Here is a 17113-nt window from a genome sequence, read left to right on the forward strand (position 1 = left end):
GGATTTATACAGGAGTACCCTGGGTTTTTCTGTTTATTTGTTTTTTAAAACAACTCGCCCCCTCCTGCTCTCTTTCTCCTTTCTTCACCAGTTTTTCCTACAACAAACCTCTTACATGGCTAGTTATGTCTTGATGTCTGCTCTCAGAGAAGCCAGACTGACAACAGTAGTTTGTTCATACACAGAATGGTATGAAATATACATAGCCAGAGTCAAGGATGAGTTTGGGTCTGTAAGATCTAAAATGCAGGGAGGCTAAACCGTAATATCCAGCACTGCTGTCTGCTAATGTTTGTATGTATTTTTGACTCCTTCAAGTACAGTGTACCCTTACACTGCTGACATCCACCCAAGATTTAGGTGTGCAACGAATATTTGGAAACTGCTCACAAAGAAAGGCACCCCGTGACAGTTTAAATAAATGCAAACTAATGTCCCCAAGCCTTGGTGCAGTGTGCTTTCTGGGACACTGCCAAAGGCTTCTTCTGCTGACCATCATAAAAAAAAGGATGAAGGTGTAATGAAAAACATGTTTATGCATAAATCTTTGTTGTTATATCTGACTATTTCTGTAGGATTAAGTCTTAGAACAGAGATTACTAGGTCAAAAGATTTTAATAATTTTTAGGCTCAAAGCACCACTCTGTATTTAAAAGCAGAGAAACTCAAGATGCAAAAAGTTGAATTTCTTCCCAGTTCCCCTTAGTCAATCTAATCATAAACCAATTAGATAGATAAAAACACCCTTGGGTTTGCTAGAATTACTCGAGTAGCTCCTCTTCTAAAGAGAAGCAGAGGTGGCTCTGAATTCCAGCAGCAGTGGGACCTGCAGCTGTCCAGCCCCCAGAGGCAGCCTGGCAGTTGGTTTAGCACTTTACATCCTACAGATCAATTTCAGGTGCCTTTCCTGTTGCCTCTCACAACCATTCTTCAGAATAGATTTCATTACCCCATATTCCAGATAAGGATACCAAGTGCTTGATATGCCCACAACAAAGTCTCCTGAAAAGTGAAAATTTTTACTTCTTACACCCTCACTTATAAGGCTGAAGCCTTAATAAAATTGAATCTAGTGTGTAATTCTCAACAAGTTTGGTGAGTGGGGTTCAGTGCCAATAGTAAATAAACACTACTCCAGAGGCTAAAGGAGGGGAGGGAAGCAGGGCTAGCTGAGCCAGGACAAATGAGCACACCAGTGACAAAGGTCGTTTCGCACTTTGGCATTTAAGGATATAAACAAAATTAAAAAGGTGGATGGACCTAGAGTCTGTCATACAGAGTGAAGTAAGTCAGAAAGAGAAAAACAAATACTGTATGCTAACATATATATATGGATTCTAAAAAAAAAAATGGTTCTGAAGAACCTAGGGGCAGGACAGGAGTAAAAACGCAGACGTTTTAGAGAATGGACTTGAGGACATGGGGAGGGGGAAGGGTAAGCTGGGATGAAGTGAGAGAGTGGCATGGACATATATACACTACCAAATGTAAAATAGCTAGCTAGTGGGAATCAGCCACATAGCACAGGGAGATCAGCTTGGTGCTTTGTGACCACCTCGAGGGGTGGGATAGGGAGGGTGGGAGGGAGGAAGACGCAAGAGGGAAGAGATATGGGGACATATGTATATGTATAACTGATTCACTTTGTTATACAGCAGAAACTAACACACCATGTAAAGCAATTATACTCCAATAAAGATGTTTTAAAAAATTCCCAAAATAACAAACAAACAAACAAAAAGCTGAAAAAAAAATGGTTGCTCTGCATTACAGGAAAATGATTGGCCCTATCCTGGCAAGGAAAGTTTAAGCTCTTAGTTTGAGAAATAAGGAACATGTTTAAAACATTTAAAAGGGATTCCAGAAAAATGGTTTCCAAAAGGTCTTGGAATGTGAAGGGGGAAGATTTAAGTCATTTAGAAAAATATTTTTTTAAGATGTTGAATAAATTGGGGGGGGTACCGTTTCAGTTTGCATGTTTATTGTGAAGAAGACTCTGATAAGGAACCTCCGTGGTAATTTAAAGCTAGAAAATACAGAATATGGAAATACAATCAAGATGCCATTAGAAAAAGTTATTTTTGAATAATAACTAATAACTAATTTTGAATAAATAACTCAGTAAGTCATAAATAAAGCACAGGCAAACACTTGCAGTCCAGAAAGGCTTTTTCCAATATATTGACTGTGGCTGTCTGTTGATTCGAATGGAAAAAAAAAAAACCTAAGATAATGTCTGCTTACATCTTGAATCAGGCATCTTGAATTATATTCCTTAATTCTTTTTTGTTATTATTCTGTGTATCACTATGCATCCTACCCTCCCCTCACTACAAAATTCAGTAATCACTTATAGAAAAAAAATCGTATGTCAACTCCGCAGATTAGTTTAAGGGCTTTTGACATAAACTTCAAAATAAATAAATAAAAGCCTGTCTCTTTTTTTTTTGGTAAATGGGATAAAATTGTTAGAAAAGAAAAGGTTTGTTTTGTTTTGTTTTTTTAAGAAAAGGTTTTTAAGTCTGAAGGTAAGTCACCAAATACAATGTAGCTACTAAAAAACAGATTTGATAATCAAATATTTTTTTTACTTTCAAATCAAATATTTGTTATGAAAAGAGAAAATCTCATATTAAACCTATTTCATCTTGTTCCAAAGAAATATAGATTAGCCAAAGCTGAGAGCATTGTGCATTACAGATCTTCCTGTCACTCATTTTCTATCATTTAATGGCCACATAGAATCTAGGACAATAGAAGAAGCCTGCTTCCCACCCACCTCTCTTGGCACCCCTCCCCACCTCCAAGACAGGGAAAGGGTTTAGCACAGGGGCTTGCTGGTAAATGGTTAACAACCGTCCCTGGCCTCAGGGGATGGAGGGGACTCCTGATTTGCAGCATTTGGGTTTCCATGGTGTATATACACTCTCCACATGGCTGATTCAAAATCACCAGTGTGATTACTACCAATGTGATATCATTGACCGTGAAACTGGGAAGAGAAGTGTTCAATCAGGATCAGTCCTTTCATGACAGTAGAAGCTGGCTCCAACACACACTGTCAGACCTATAGACTCCTGGCCTCAGGTCAAGTCTCAAGTCTGGGAGAGAGTCTATTAGATCGGCAAGTGTATGAGATTCATTGGTGTCCTAGACTCTCAAGTGTCCTAGTGTCTAGCCTGTGAATCTCCCATGGGTGTGTTTGAAGGAAGAGGTCTAAGCGGGCACTGGCAAAATATCCCTGCCGCTGCACCAAGAGCTCTTCCTCTCCCAAATCATGGCAAACTGAGCCCATTAGGAGGAAAAGAACCCCGAACTCCCAAATGTCCTGTGGTTTTCTGTGACAGTAGAGAGCCTGGAGAAGCTAAAGGCACAGAGTTTGTTAAAGCCCTATTATGTACATAAGGATCTGATCACTTTCAAAATGCAAAAACCTGAAAAAGGGAAAATAGCAGATTATGGCACAAGAGAAACTTTAATCACTTTGCAATTAAGTATTTTAAATAGGGATAATGAGTTTAAAACATGGGCTTCCCTGGTGGCGCAGTGGTTGTGAGTCCGCCTGCCGATGCAGGGGACACGGGTTCGTGCCCCGGTCTGGGAAGATCCCGCATGCTGCGGAGCAGCTGGGCCCGTGAGCCATGGCCGCTGAGCCTGCGCGTCCAGAGCCTGTGCTCCGCAACAGGAGAGGCCACAACAGTGAGAGGCCCGCGTACCGCAACAAAACAAAACAAAACAAAACAAAACAATATGGGCTTCCCTGGTGGTGCAGTGGTTAAGAATCTGCTTGCCGGTGCAGGGGACACGGGTTCGAGCCCTGGTCCGGGAAGATCCCACGTGCCACGGAGCAACTAATCCCGTGCGCCACAACTACTGAGCCTGCGCTCTAGATACCGCGAGCCACAACTACTGAAGCCCGTACGCCTAGAGCCTGTGCTCCGCAACAAGAGAAGCCACCACAATGAGAAGCCCGCGCACCGCAACGAAGAGTAGCCCCCGCTCTCTGCAACTAGGGAAAGCCCGCACCCAGCAATGAAGACCTAATGCAGCCAAAAATAAATAAATAAAATAAATAAATTTATTTTAAAAACCCCAACAATATAATTCCTCTTCTGGTTTCTCTCTATTAAACCATTTGGGTTTTAGAGAAACCAACATAAAATAGGTCAATGGATTTATTAGAGAGGCTTAAAAAAAAAAAACACCAAGTCTGCTAAAAGCACACCTCATATGAGAGTTCAGGCAATTGTTAATCCTGGTTATTAGATCAGGAGAGAGCCTGGGTGAGATGATGTATCCAGCCAGCAGTGCTGTTGCCATGGCAACCTCAAACCAAGCTCCAGCTTCTTAAAGCCACTGCCCATGGAAACTGTTTCCACAGATTCTGCAGTGCTTCCAATGTCCTGAGATGGTTACATCCCCACAGAAATGGGATAGGAAACGATTTAAGCCACACAGCACACCTGGAGAAGGAATTAATATCAGCAACAAAGTCTTTGAGGAAATGGTCCTTTGCTTCCTGGGCTATAAATCTGTACCCCTGCCTTCTCTACCTCACCAAGGGCTCTTTCCTTTACTTCTTCAAGTACACTCACATTACGAAAAAAGAGAAATTTGTCCATTTGACTCATGCTACACTTTCCAGTTCAATTACTGATTTTCCTTCTACAACAAATGATTAGAACAAACCTTGAAATGTAGCATATTCCTCATGAAAAATGTCCAGTGACCCCACTTTCAATACGGACAAGTGATATAATCATCTGTCACAAGCTGCTGTATTTTTCTTCTTAGCACACATCACCACCTGGCACTCTATATACATCTGCTGCTTCCAACCACTGCAATCTTAGCCACTCTTGTCCAAACCATTGTGGCCTTTTGCCCTTGTCCAAGGCAACATGACCTCTTGCCCAGAGATCTGCCTCTTAACTAGTGTGTTATATGTGTTAGACACCTTTGCATCCCTAGAATAGAGCCTACTGTGTTGCAGGTGCTCAAACACTCATTGCAATGAACAGAGGAACCACATACCAAGAAAAGAAAACCATGCTCACCTGGACGAGGGCAATGGCGAAGTTTCTAATGCTACTTAGATTATATTTATCTCAAGCAACTAAGAAAGACTGACAAGGACAGGGTGTCTGGTCATTTAAACCTTTATGCCCAAGTAAATTCGCAGATTCTTAATACTACTAGTACATTTTCTGGTCTTTGAACCAGTATTACGCTTTTTTTTAGCAAAAGAGAATGGAGAATATCAATGTGCACACAAACTTGTCCCCGATACATACATACATACAATACAGCCATTCTTATTATCTATCATCTATCTATCTACCTACCTATATCTATATCCATCTGTATTTTGTGCTTCCTTTCAGACAAATAATTACCTGCTTTTGAAAATGCCAAATCTTCTGATCCCTTTGATAAGCTAAAAAGACAGAACTGTCTCAAATGATAGATAGATAAAAGCTAATAATTAACTTCAATTTGCCCTGAATTCAACAGACTTGTTGTCTAGACAGTCCTAATTTATTTGATTATTGTTCAGCATTCATCTTCACTTTAGATAAATGGATCTCACACGACTTAGGGAATGCAATTACTCCTTAATTCATTATTTGCCCCATTCTTGCACTGAAACTGAAAATACACCAAGGGCACTCCACACTGCTATCCTCAGATGCTGCACACTAGGATGCACTGTGGTTAGGAAGCAATTTCCAAAATGTTTTATGGAATACTAGTCCTCAAGATGCTCTGGGGAAAAGTATCAATGTTCATGGAAGTTGGGACATATGCTGTTTCTCCTTCTGGGAAGTGTATGGTGCACACTGGCATATTAAAGGCTCTGATAAGTCCTGCAGTGAAGAGATTCGTTTAACTTAGCATTTCTCCACCTTTTGCCTTAAAAAAAATTACATCTCAAAACATACACTTTGGGAAAGCTGGTTTCGGCTCTTAAAATACTGTCAAATATTTACAGTAATAAACTCACCTGGGCAGAGTCCCAAGTGAACAACGCCCAGAGCACAAGCTAAGTGTTGAAGCAAAGCTTTAGTGTAGCTATGGCTTATGTTCTGCTGGCTCTCCTAGTTCTTCCTGTTTATTTCTTAAAGTGGTATTTTTCTTCAACTTTGACGTTCATCACCACCTATGAATGTGTACAGTGTACATCACATATTAAATACTTTAAGTTAATTTTCTATTATTCAGTTAAGTGATCTCTGACCAACAGAATTCTTACATAACTGCACATTTGGACTCTTGGACTGAATACTCCGAGGAAAATAAAATGTACAGTCAAACAACAGTTCATACTAAAGTTTTAGAAGCAATGTTCCCAAAGAAGGAAAAAAGCAAAACCCATAAATTTTGCTCATATCACATAGTGAGTGCTCGATCAATATTTATTGAATGAATAAATAAATGAATGAATGAAGAATACATGCAGACATGCAAGAAAATGGTCTTTCACTCAAGCCACAGCCCACAGCTAACTCATTTAATCTGAAAAAAAAAAGTCACCTGAAAGGTCATCCTTGTTACATTTCAGAATTTATCCAAAATCCACAGCACTTCTGTCAAGCATTATTTTCTCCATGAAACCCTTTCCTGTCTGTCATTTCCTTCTCCCTTTTTGTGCCACCACTGAAGCCCTGAACCAACCTCAAACACCAAGGGCACTTCAGGTTCATGGTTGTAACCCCTGCTACATAGAGGGGTCCCATGCCTCACACGGTCACTGGAGAGACAAATAGACTAACATAAATTAAGAGAACTTAACTCCTCCATTTGGGTCTGAATTTTGTCAGATGCCTTAAATGACCAATGTCCTTTATAAAGTAATTACAAATGCATAGTAAATTGAAATGTGTATTTAATATCGATGGCTTCAATTCAATACGTAAAATCTGTAAACACCAATCTTAGAAAACTATTTAAAACTCACATCAACCACCACAGCCTTCCATTTTCTTCACCAATATTGTCTCCCCAAATTCTTTCTTTTCAAAACATGGCAGGTTCACTGTTATATTTATCATGGTCTTAAGGTAGGAAATGGAGGTGCCTTATTTTTCAGCCTAGATGTCTTGACTGTTTTTATTATTGTCTATTTACATATTCATTACTGGTAACTGTCTAATGACCTAATAAATCCTTTGAATTCTTATTTTTCACCACTCTGTGAGTCTCAGTATCAGCCCCAAATCTTTATATTATAGGGACAGTGACAATGAAGAGGTTTCCAGAATATCAGATGTTGGCCTGGTGCAGGGGAAAAAAAGTCTATGCATAAAAATATGCTTTTATTTTTGGTGAAAAGGTCCAATAGTTTTCATCAGATATTCAAAGGGACATTTGCTCCAAAAGGTTAAGAATCACTGATCTAAACTATTAAAATAATTGCTATACATTGTCATAAAACCACCAGGAATGGACTTTTCAAAAAGGAAATAAATTCTTCATATAAAAGTCATCCATCCTAATAGGGTGCCTAATATTTTTAAATTTAAATGTTCATGAAGCAGGGGAATTTCCTGGTGGTCCAGTGGTTAGGACTCCGTGCTTCCACTGCAGGGTCACAGGTTCGATCCCTAGTCGGGGAACTAAGGTTCTGCAAGCCGGGCGGTCAAAAAAAAAAAAAAGTTCATGAAGCAGTAACATGTGATGTAATATAGTCTAAAATATGAATTACTGTGAAACAACAGCCACTAGTTTTTAGAGCATCAAGTCTCAAAGTAAAACAATAATAAAAGTTTACTGCAGTTCTGTGAATGAGCCTATAAAGCAAGCCTAAGTGAGGTGGGGTATATTCCAAGGCCAAGTTATGCCACTAAGAATACTGTGGCATTTGGTAATTCATTTGACCCTCCTGAGCCTCCGTTTTGGTCCCTTTGAGCTATTATAGGCTGCAATTCTGTGACCCTTGAACATGGTGAATATGTAATTAACTCAACTCTCAAAGCTTATCACCTGGTTTTTATGTTCTTATTGACAGTCCTACCTAATAAATCAACTGAATATTGCTGTAAAGTGGGATTTCTTTCCTTTGGCCTGGCAACAATTAGAAAAGGGCTTTTAAACTAAGGCTCAGAGGAGCCATGGAAAAGGTGTGAATGAGCACCTGTAAGGCAGACCCAGATCCTGATTTAAGTTAGTGTAGGATGTCAGTATGATGGATGATGAAAACCATTTCCAGAATGCAACATGGAAGGAAAAAGTGTTGGGGAGAGGGTCCAAAAGAGAAAGCTGAAGACATAGACCTTTAGGAAGCCAACTATACTGAAAAAGATACTGGAAGATATATCATACATAACTTAATCCAACCTCTAATTTTACAGCTGACAGAACTGTGGTTCAAAGATTTGAAGCTGCCTTAATTCATAAGACTAGATGACAACATAATAAAGAACAGATTATCCAAAGGAGAACACAAATTGCTGGTAAAGCTGTAAAACATTTTTCAAATAAAAGGAGAAAGCAGTCCTAACAATCAACTTGTCTCAAACACTTACAACATTTAAAAATGTAACTGACGTCTTTTGATTCATTTTGTGCAGTTCTAATCACTCAAATTTAAAATGAAAAGTAACTGTCACTATGAAATCTATCTCATACATGCAAATGTAGTCTTCAAACCAGTGCTCATTGGATGTCTACACTCCTGCAAACCCCTGTATGTGACATGAAACTACAATATTACCTCAGTCTTTCTGGGTATACCTGCAACCAAATACTGGCAAGATTTATCATATGTAAAATATGTGTATGTCACACCTGTACAAAGATCGTATGACCCAATATTTGCCAATAACAGACTCCCACATTTCCTTTTCTTAATTATTGGTCTCTATGATCCAATTATACTATAGTTATACTATATTTATACAATTATACTATACTTAGATCTATTGGGTTTTGTTTTGTTTACCTTTTTGGGCTGCACCACGTGGCCTGCGGGATCTTAGTTCCCTGACCAGGGATAGAACCCATGCCCCCTGCAGTGGAAGCATGGAGTCTTAACTGCTGGACTGCCAGAGAAGTCCCTAGATCTATTGTTAAATATATTTTTCACATTAGCTGAGTATTATGTATAGATTCATATCAATTAGTATTGGCCAAATGCTAAAACTGCCCATTAAATGTCAGATAAACCCCAAAGCTCATTCAACTATGAAGATATCAAAGAATCAGAACCCAAATAAATGTAATTCTTGTATTCTTTCTTCAACATTAAAAGTTAATAAAGTAAAAGAATCCTCGCTTATTTTTTTTTTTTTTTTTTTTTGCGGTACGCGGGCCTCTCACTGTTGTGGCCTCTCCCGTTGCAGAGCACAGGCTCCGGACGCACAGACTCAGCGGCCATGGCTCATGGGCCCGGCCGCTCCACGGCATGTGGGATCCTCCCAGACCAGGGCACGAACCCGTGTCCCCTGCATCGGCAGGCAGACTCTCAACCATTGCGCCACCAGGGAAGCCCCCCTCGCTTATTTTTGAGAAAACAAAATTAGGGCCAAGAAGTGTTCTGAAAGGCAGAAAATTCATGCTTAGCTGGCAGTGAACCTCAGAGTACCTAAATAACCAAGGCACTGAAACTAAGTGGCATATTTTTTAATGTAAGCTTTCCTTAATCACTACAAAACTGTACGGTATGTATTGCCAAGTTCTGAGTTAAAATGCCTAAATCACTCCTAGCAGAAATGATTCTTCAGGGTGATGTATTTCAGCAAAAAGGGAAACTGGGGTATGTTGTGGACTCACTGGCAGGATTCAGAACATTAGTCAATCTTCTTGCGAAATGGCTTTTCTGTCTCCGATGATGAGAAAGATTCCATCCCAGCTGCTCTTACACAGCACAGTGTTCCGGGCGGCTATGCTCTCAGTTCTTTTAGTGGAGCTCAGCTCGTGGATACAAATATAGGGAGGTTCTATTGCTTAGTCACTATTTGGAAAAAGCTCTCTCTCCAAGACACTTGGAATTTAATTTCAAAAAAAAATGGAAAAATTCTAATCACCCAGGGCTATCCGGTGTTATGATGAAAGCGTTTTCACTGTGCCCTGGCTAAATGTGGGGCAGAGGTGGCACACTGGGGTAATCTCAGCAACTACCAGGATCACATCGCTAGAGGCACAGTAGGCAACTGTTTTCCTCCAGTAGAACTCTTGTCATGGGTTTAAGTTAAACACTACTCATGTATGGCTTAGGGCCTCCTGACTCCATATCTGTGCTCACCCATACTCTCTTGTTTGGTGTGTCTTTTTTCCATCCTCTTATCTCTACCTGTTAAAATCATACTTATCTCTCAAGGTCCTGGCATTTTCTTCAGATTCATAATATTAATATTTCTCTCATTCTATGCATGTCAATTATTTTCTCACTTGATTACTTCTTGCAAGAGGATGGGGCACCTTGTGGGCAAGGACACTTCTTACCCCTCATTATATACCTCTTGCCCCATGATCTAGCTACTGCCTGGCATACGGTAGAGGCTCCCAAAATGCTTGAACGAGTCCAGGCCCCAGGGCCACCCCTACCCATAATGAGCTGCTTTGAGGGGTACAGAATTCCCTTTCCCTAGATGTGTTCAAAGTTACAGCCAGATAATTACTAAGGAGATGCCGTCGAGAGGATTAAAATCTTACGTGATTGGACTACACTGCCTTTTAAAAACTCCTTTGGCCCAAAGACTCTGCAGTATGCACTGTCCCCCAGAGGTGGGCGTTTTCCACCCCTCTTTCCTTTTATTCTCTCTCCCTAAAGAGAGCTAATTCAGAAATTCTCAGTTAGGAGCAGATTTTAAAATCTTATACCACTGGGTTTCTGTCACTTGTTGTATCTGTGTCAGCTTATGAGTAAGAAGTAGCATGTAAAGTCAGTGACTCAACTGCTATATTTAAAATAACATCAGGAAAGGGAACATAAAATAAGTTCAAATGGTCAGATATAGATTACAAGCTCCATAAGAGGAGAGAAAAATCCAGAGAACCAGAACAATCAAGGAAAAGAGCGTTAATTGGGTATTGAAGAACGGATAGGATGTAAATGTTCAGAGAGAAGCACTTCCGTGTTAGGAAAAAAACAAAAACAGGGAAGGAATGGAGGGACAAAATGAACATGGTGTAGCACTGGAGACAAGAGAGCAGTGTGACTAAAGCTATGTTAGGGATGGTGGGAAATGCTACTGGTCAAACAAGGTGGGACTAGATATGTGGAGGGGTGGGTGGAGCTTGAAAGGCTGGCAATATACTACTGAACATCCTGAGCAGAACAAGGTGATGAAAGAAGTGTTTAAAAAAAATCAAGTCTGGGATGGACATGAAGGGAGAGCCCAAAGTGTGGCCACCGGGAAGATGGTCATAACCTGGTGAGTTGAAGGGGTTAAGGTTCTGTCCGGGGGATGGAGGAGACACAAGAGAGGAAACAGCCCGAAGGAGGAGTTAGAAGGATCTGTTGACTGGGTGTAAGAGATAAAACAGAAGGATGTGTCAAAAATGATGGAAAGGATGGTGGTACCAAGAACAGAGTCAAGGAAGTGAGGAAGAGAAGCTAGGTTGGAGGGCAAGGAGGCTTTTGAACATGTTGAATATGAAGTAAGAATAAGACAATCAAGTGTGAAATACCCAAGAGCAGATAAGCTATGGGACAGGAGTTGGGAGAAAGTAAAGGATTCAAACTAGAAACTTAAGAGCTTCCTATAGATAAAGGGAAAGGTGAGGCCCTAGAATGAAAAAGAGAGGGAGTGCATAAGAGCCCCAAAGTGATGAATAGCTGAACCTCGAGGCCGTTTCAAAAGTAGAAGTTCGCAAGAATATGGGCACAATGAAAGGAACAGAAAAGGAGCAAACAGTGTGGGATAAAAATTCAGGATCCAATAGTGTCACAGAAGGCATGAAAGAAGTTTCAAAAAGGACTTGGTGATAGATGATGGATAAGGGCCAGAGCATGTTGAAGTTACCATTATACTACTTACAAATGAGTGCGGGGTGGGGGCTTCCCTTCTCAATTACTAAGAGTACATAAAATTACTTAATTGGTGAGTGGGAGGAAAAAGGGATTTTGTGGCTGTAAGACGTGCTGTTACATGATTTTTAATGACAAAAGGGAGATACATTAAGATGCTGCTATTCTTTGTGCAGAGATAGTTATGAAGAAATGAAAGATAATTCTGTTCATATGGACTGCTTTTGAGGAATTGAGGATTTGTACGCTTCTGGGAGCTATTTTGTTATATAATAGGAATAACACTGCATATGCAAAGTATTGGCCATATATTATAAGTGTGTGGATAACATATTAAAATGTGGCAGTTCTGACAGAAGAAATATCCAAAAGCATTTAAAACTGGTATGGGGACTATTAAGTAATTCATGGGATACTGCTAAGCACACACAAAGATGAGGTGTTTCTGAGCTCAAGAACCCTTGAGAAGTAATGCCTCTCACCTGCTCGTGAAACACCCAGTCTGTGCGCAGGGCTTATCCTAAGCCAGACTTGCATCTACTTTCATTTTAGTTGTGAACCATCTGGCAAGACACCACAGCCAGGAAGCAATGTTTCTGGTCAGTTTGGGTGTTAAAATCAAATCTGACTGATAAGAGATGATATTAAAGGAATCCCAGTGCCTGTTCCACTGTCACTGATGAAGTGGAAGTTGGGTTCTGGAATAGGAGTGTGAACTACTGTGCAAGAAATGCTCTCTTCTTCCCCCAAGTGGAAATGAACAAATTAATAATTAATAGTGACCACAGAAAGATCCAGGTTTTGAGGAGGCTGAAGCTTATATAATTTGGGTGCCCTCTTCAAGAAAAAAAAGAAAAGAATGCAAAAAGAAAATACAAGATTCAGCATGAAACTGGTTATTTATTTAGAATGAGAACCAGAAGGGACCTGCAGTTGTAAGGCCATAGAGCATTAGCACGATCAGCTACATGGTAAATCCAATTCTGCTCACGACCAACTACTTGGAGTGAAGTGTGGAAAGGGAGAGAGAGCCAGTCATCAGGCAGAGAAAAAGTAACCGACAAAATGCTCCTTAAGGAATACTGGAACACAGAACAAGAAAAAGACAAGAATAAAATCCCAGAAAGAACCCTGAATTGTGAAGTATGAATGGTATAGAGATGGGAATAGAGACAGAACTCCTAATCAATTTACACAACACATTATCATCATATTTATTTTCCAGTGATGAACAATCACATTGCTTCTAGGAGGCTCGCATACGAGAACTAGGCTTTTAGAAACACCAGTCCACTTCATTGCAGGCAGTCAACAAGTGTTTGTTGAATGAATAAATAAGCTAATACATGAATGAAGGGAAACAAGAGAAGTACTTCTTTTTCGTACTCTCCACCAGGATCTGCTTTCCTGATGCTCCAACATACATGCATGTTTTTATTGGCATTGGCTGGAGTTGTCAAAGCAACAGCTCATACCAATCTCTTCTCTGGTGATTAAGACTGTTATCTGAAACAGGCCAAGTCAAAACCTATCTTCACCCAAAAGAGTCTCCTCAAAAGGATTATACATAAAAATGGCTACTTTGGGGCACTCTACTTACTCCCTCCCACCTTATTTTTCCCTCTTTCTAAATTAGATCCTGCAGGTATATTTCAGAAATGGTTAACATTCTCCCAGGTTGTGGACAGACTAGTGTGGGACTCTAGCTAGAGCTGAAACACAATTCCTAAATTTCAGACATTTTACCAATTATGACAACATAAGTGACAAATTTAATATATCAATCATGATGAGGTTTCCAGGAAGATATGGGAAAGCCTTATGCATCACTCAGCTGGTCAGCTACAAACCCAAGCCAGGACCAGAGGAACCCAGGCTTGCCAGCTGTCTCATCACAGGGCAAGATTCAGGCAGTGGGGAAAGACACAAACAGGACATTCCCTCATCTGCCCTCAGCCCCTGCTTCACAAGAAGATTCCCTTTGGATAATAAATGCCCTACACTTTCTGCAAGTTCTAAAAGAAACGGCTGGAGTAGGTTAAAACTAAGAGCCCACCTCTCTCCCCCCACCCCCACCTTTTTTTCTTTTTTAAAAAAAAAAAACCTTTTCCTAAAAGATTCTTCCTCCTTCCTCTCCAGTTACCAAATTTTCTAAGGAAAAGCGCTTTGAGAAGAGCAGGACTGAAATAACACTCAATACTACCAAAATCCGTATACTGATGTTCTGTTTAGGGCAAAGGGCGTGAAATCAGTAAGGCAAAGCAGCTACCTCAGGAATTAGGAGTGAGGGTCTTAAATGGGAGAAAATCATCGCCACTTCCCCGGTTAGGTGATCTGACATCTGCAGAGTTACCTCCGTTTCTAGGTTTTGTAAAATAGGGACGAATAAAGTACCCACCTTACAGGACAGCTGAGGATTGAGAAAATCCACGTAAACTGCTAAATATAACTGCACGGCAAGAGCTAATTAAATGTTAGTATTTCATAGTAGTAGTAAAATTATTGTGCCTGCCTCCCCCAGTTCACACCACCAGCAAACCCGGCTCAACCCCACCCCCCTCCTCGCAGAATCCGGGGCCCGGCCACTGTTGCACTCTCGCATGCACAAGGGAGACCCCCACCAAACGCCACCTTGCGGCTGCAAGTCCCTCACCCCAGGCCGGCCAGGGTCGCTCAGGCTAGCGCTACGGTCCACACTGACCTGAGATGCCGCCTCCTATCACGACTACGTCGAACATGCGTCCCGCTCTATTCGCCTTCTCCTGACTCTCCATGCTCTGGTCAAGGCTCTCCCGGGTCGTGGGTAGAGGAGTGGGGCCGGCCAAGGGCGGAGCGGACTTTTCTACCGACTCTCGGGGGGAGCCCGAGGGCGGAGCCGATTCCTCCACCGATACCCGGGCGGAGCCCGGTGCTGAGGGCGGAGCGGACCCTGGTACTGGTACTCCCGGGGACCCCGGGGGCGGAGCCGATTCTTCCACCGATGTTCGGGGGTAACCTAGCTCTGAGAGCTGGGTGGACTCTTGTGTTGACACTCGGGAGGAGTCCGAAAGTGGGATAGATCCTCGTACCGACCTCTCGGGGTGGGGGCTGAGAACCGAGGTCGGGGCAGACCCTTGTACCCATTCTCGGGAAGAGTCCAAGAGCGGGGCAGATCTTGGTGCAGATAGCCGGGGGTAGTCGGGCATGGAGACCTGGCTGGACTCTTGTACTGACAGTTGGGGGGAGCTACTGGGTGTAGGAGGTCCTCGTACCGAACCCCAAGGGAAGCCGGGTACTGAGGGCGGGGTGAACCCAAGTAGTGACACTTGGGGAGTGTTACTGGGTTGTGGAGGTGCTGGTACCCATATTTTGAGGAAGCTGGGCATCGAGGGCGAGATGGATTCTTGTACCGACCCTTGGAGGGAGTTCTTGGTTGTAGAAGTTCCTGGTATTGATACCCGGGTGGAGTCGGGTACTGAGGGTGGGGCGGACCGACGTCGGGACAATCGGGGGGATACTGAGGGCGGGACAGATCCTTGTATAGATGCCCGGGGGTTGCTGGTGTCCGAGTTAGCGGCTGGGGCGGCTCCGTCCGAGGTGGTCGAGCGGGTCGCAGGCGTAGGGATCCGGTCGGTCTGGAGGCGGGCGCCAAAGCCCCAGAGGCCAACCTTGGTGTCTGTGTCAGTTCTTAGGCCAGGAGCGTGGCTGAGTTGGGAGGGCGCGCTGTGTCTCCGGGAGCACCCCGCGTCCGCTGCGGACGCGTTCGACAGGGGTTTGGAAAACTGACGGGAGACGGTCCGCCCCTCTGAATGGATGCTCCACATGGGCGTAGAGGACGAGGCCGCGCACAAGGCGGAGGCCGGGTTCGAGATCTGCGCAGCGGGGTCCCCGACTCTGGGAGCGCGCTGTGCCTCGCGCCCGCTCTCGCCGCCGCCACCTCCGCCGCAGCTGAAGGAGGCCGCTGAGTTGTGTGCGCTCATTGTTCTGGAGCGCGCGCGGGGGGCGGGCCTGGGGGGGGCGATGTTCTGCTCTCCTCCGCCCCTCCCTCACGGGCGCGCGTCTCTCCCGCCCAAGCTGGCCTGGATCCGCACCCTCGGAGACCCGCCCCGAGAGCTGGGCCCACTGCGGGGTGGGGAGACGAGGCGCTGAAGCGGCCTAGCTCCGCTTTCCCCGCCTGTACGCGGCGCGCGCGCGCGCGCGCGCGCGGGGAACCCTCCCGCCAGGTGTGGCCTGGCTACGCCACCGAAATAGGGGGTGTGGCCTGGCGAGAGTGTGGGCGTGGCCACATGGGGGTTCAACCTGGTGATTTTACGCTTTAACTAAAAGGGGAGGACTGAGTGGGGGTAGGGGGTGGGCTCAGGGAAGCGGGTACTGAAGGAAGCGGACCTAGAAGAAGTGGTCGCAGGACCGCCCCCCCACCTGGTTTGGCTCTTTTGTGACGTCACCAGGAGCCTGTGAGGTCTGCGCAGTCGCACTCCCTCCCTCGGGAGGGGGGTTGGGGTGGGAACTACCCCCAGGGGGAGGCTTTGCAGTTATTGGTTCTCAATGGGGTTTTTCAAGCTGAAGTTCTTAACCAAAATCGAAGCGAGTAGGCGAGAAAATTAAGAACTCAGCTATCACAGACTAAGTGGGACCTGCAGTTTAAAAGCGAAGGTCAATGGATGACTAAGGTGCAGAACCAAATTAACACGTGTTTCCCCATCCTACTGAAAAGAGGACTATTTAGTGCGTATATTTTATTGTGCAGTCAGCCTCTTGTCTTGCTAGTTTTATCCCTTCCTTAAATTTCCACCTTATCCTCCTAGAGCTGAATTTGTCATCACTAGAGCCCTCAAAAAGACGTAATTTTCACATGAATTCAGAGTAAGTGTTGAGAACTCTAGGAAGTTAACTAGTATCCATTCCCACTTACAAACATTTCTCTTGCTCACCTGCCCATCTCCCCCCTCCATTTGTATCAAATAGTATCTTGTTGAAGAAACTGTAAAGAAATACAGATTTGGTTTTTTCTTTATACAGTTTTAATAGCTTTTACTTTCTAGCAAAGGGGTTGAGACTTATGACTAAATAGTCTTAGACTTTGAAGCAAAGAAAGAGGAAATAATAAAGAATTCAGCCCTTTCTAATGTGATTCTGTCCAACTTTCTCATTTGTCCCATTGCT

General features: G+C 43.1%; 1 protein-coding gene across 1 annotated transcript in view; it reads right to left on the minus strand.

The window, feature by feature from the left end:
- The window catches only part of LOC101317982 (amine oxidase [flavin-containing] A), a 77582-nt gene extending 61469 nt beyond the window's left edge, over positions 1–16113 (minus strand). Inside the window, exon 1 of the mRNA XM_033849647.2 lies at positions 14673–16113. Coding sequence (XP_033705538.1) covers positions 14673–15930 — 1258 coding nt within the window. The 5' untranslated portion in view covers positions 15931–16113. The remainder of the gene's footprint in view (positions 1–14672) is intronic.
- Between the last annotated feature and the right edge of the window lie 1000 nt (positions 16114–17113).

Source organism: Tursiops truncatus, chromosome X (genome assembly GCF_011762595.2).
Source record: "Tursiops truncatus isolate mTurTru1 chromosome X, mTurTru1.mat.Y, whole genome shotgun sequence".
Classification (NCBI taxonomy): domain Eukaryota; kingdom Metazoa; phylum Chordata; class Mammalia; order Artiodactyla; family Delphinidae; genus Tursiops; species Tursiops truncatus.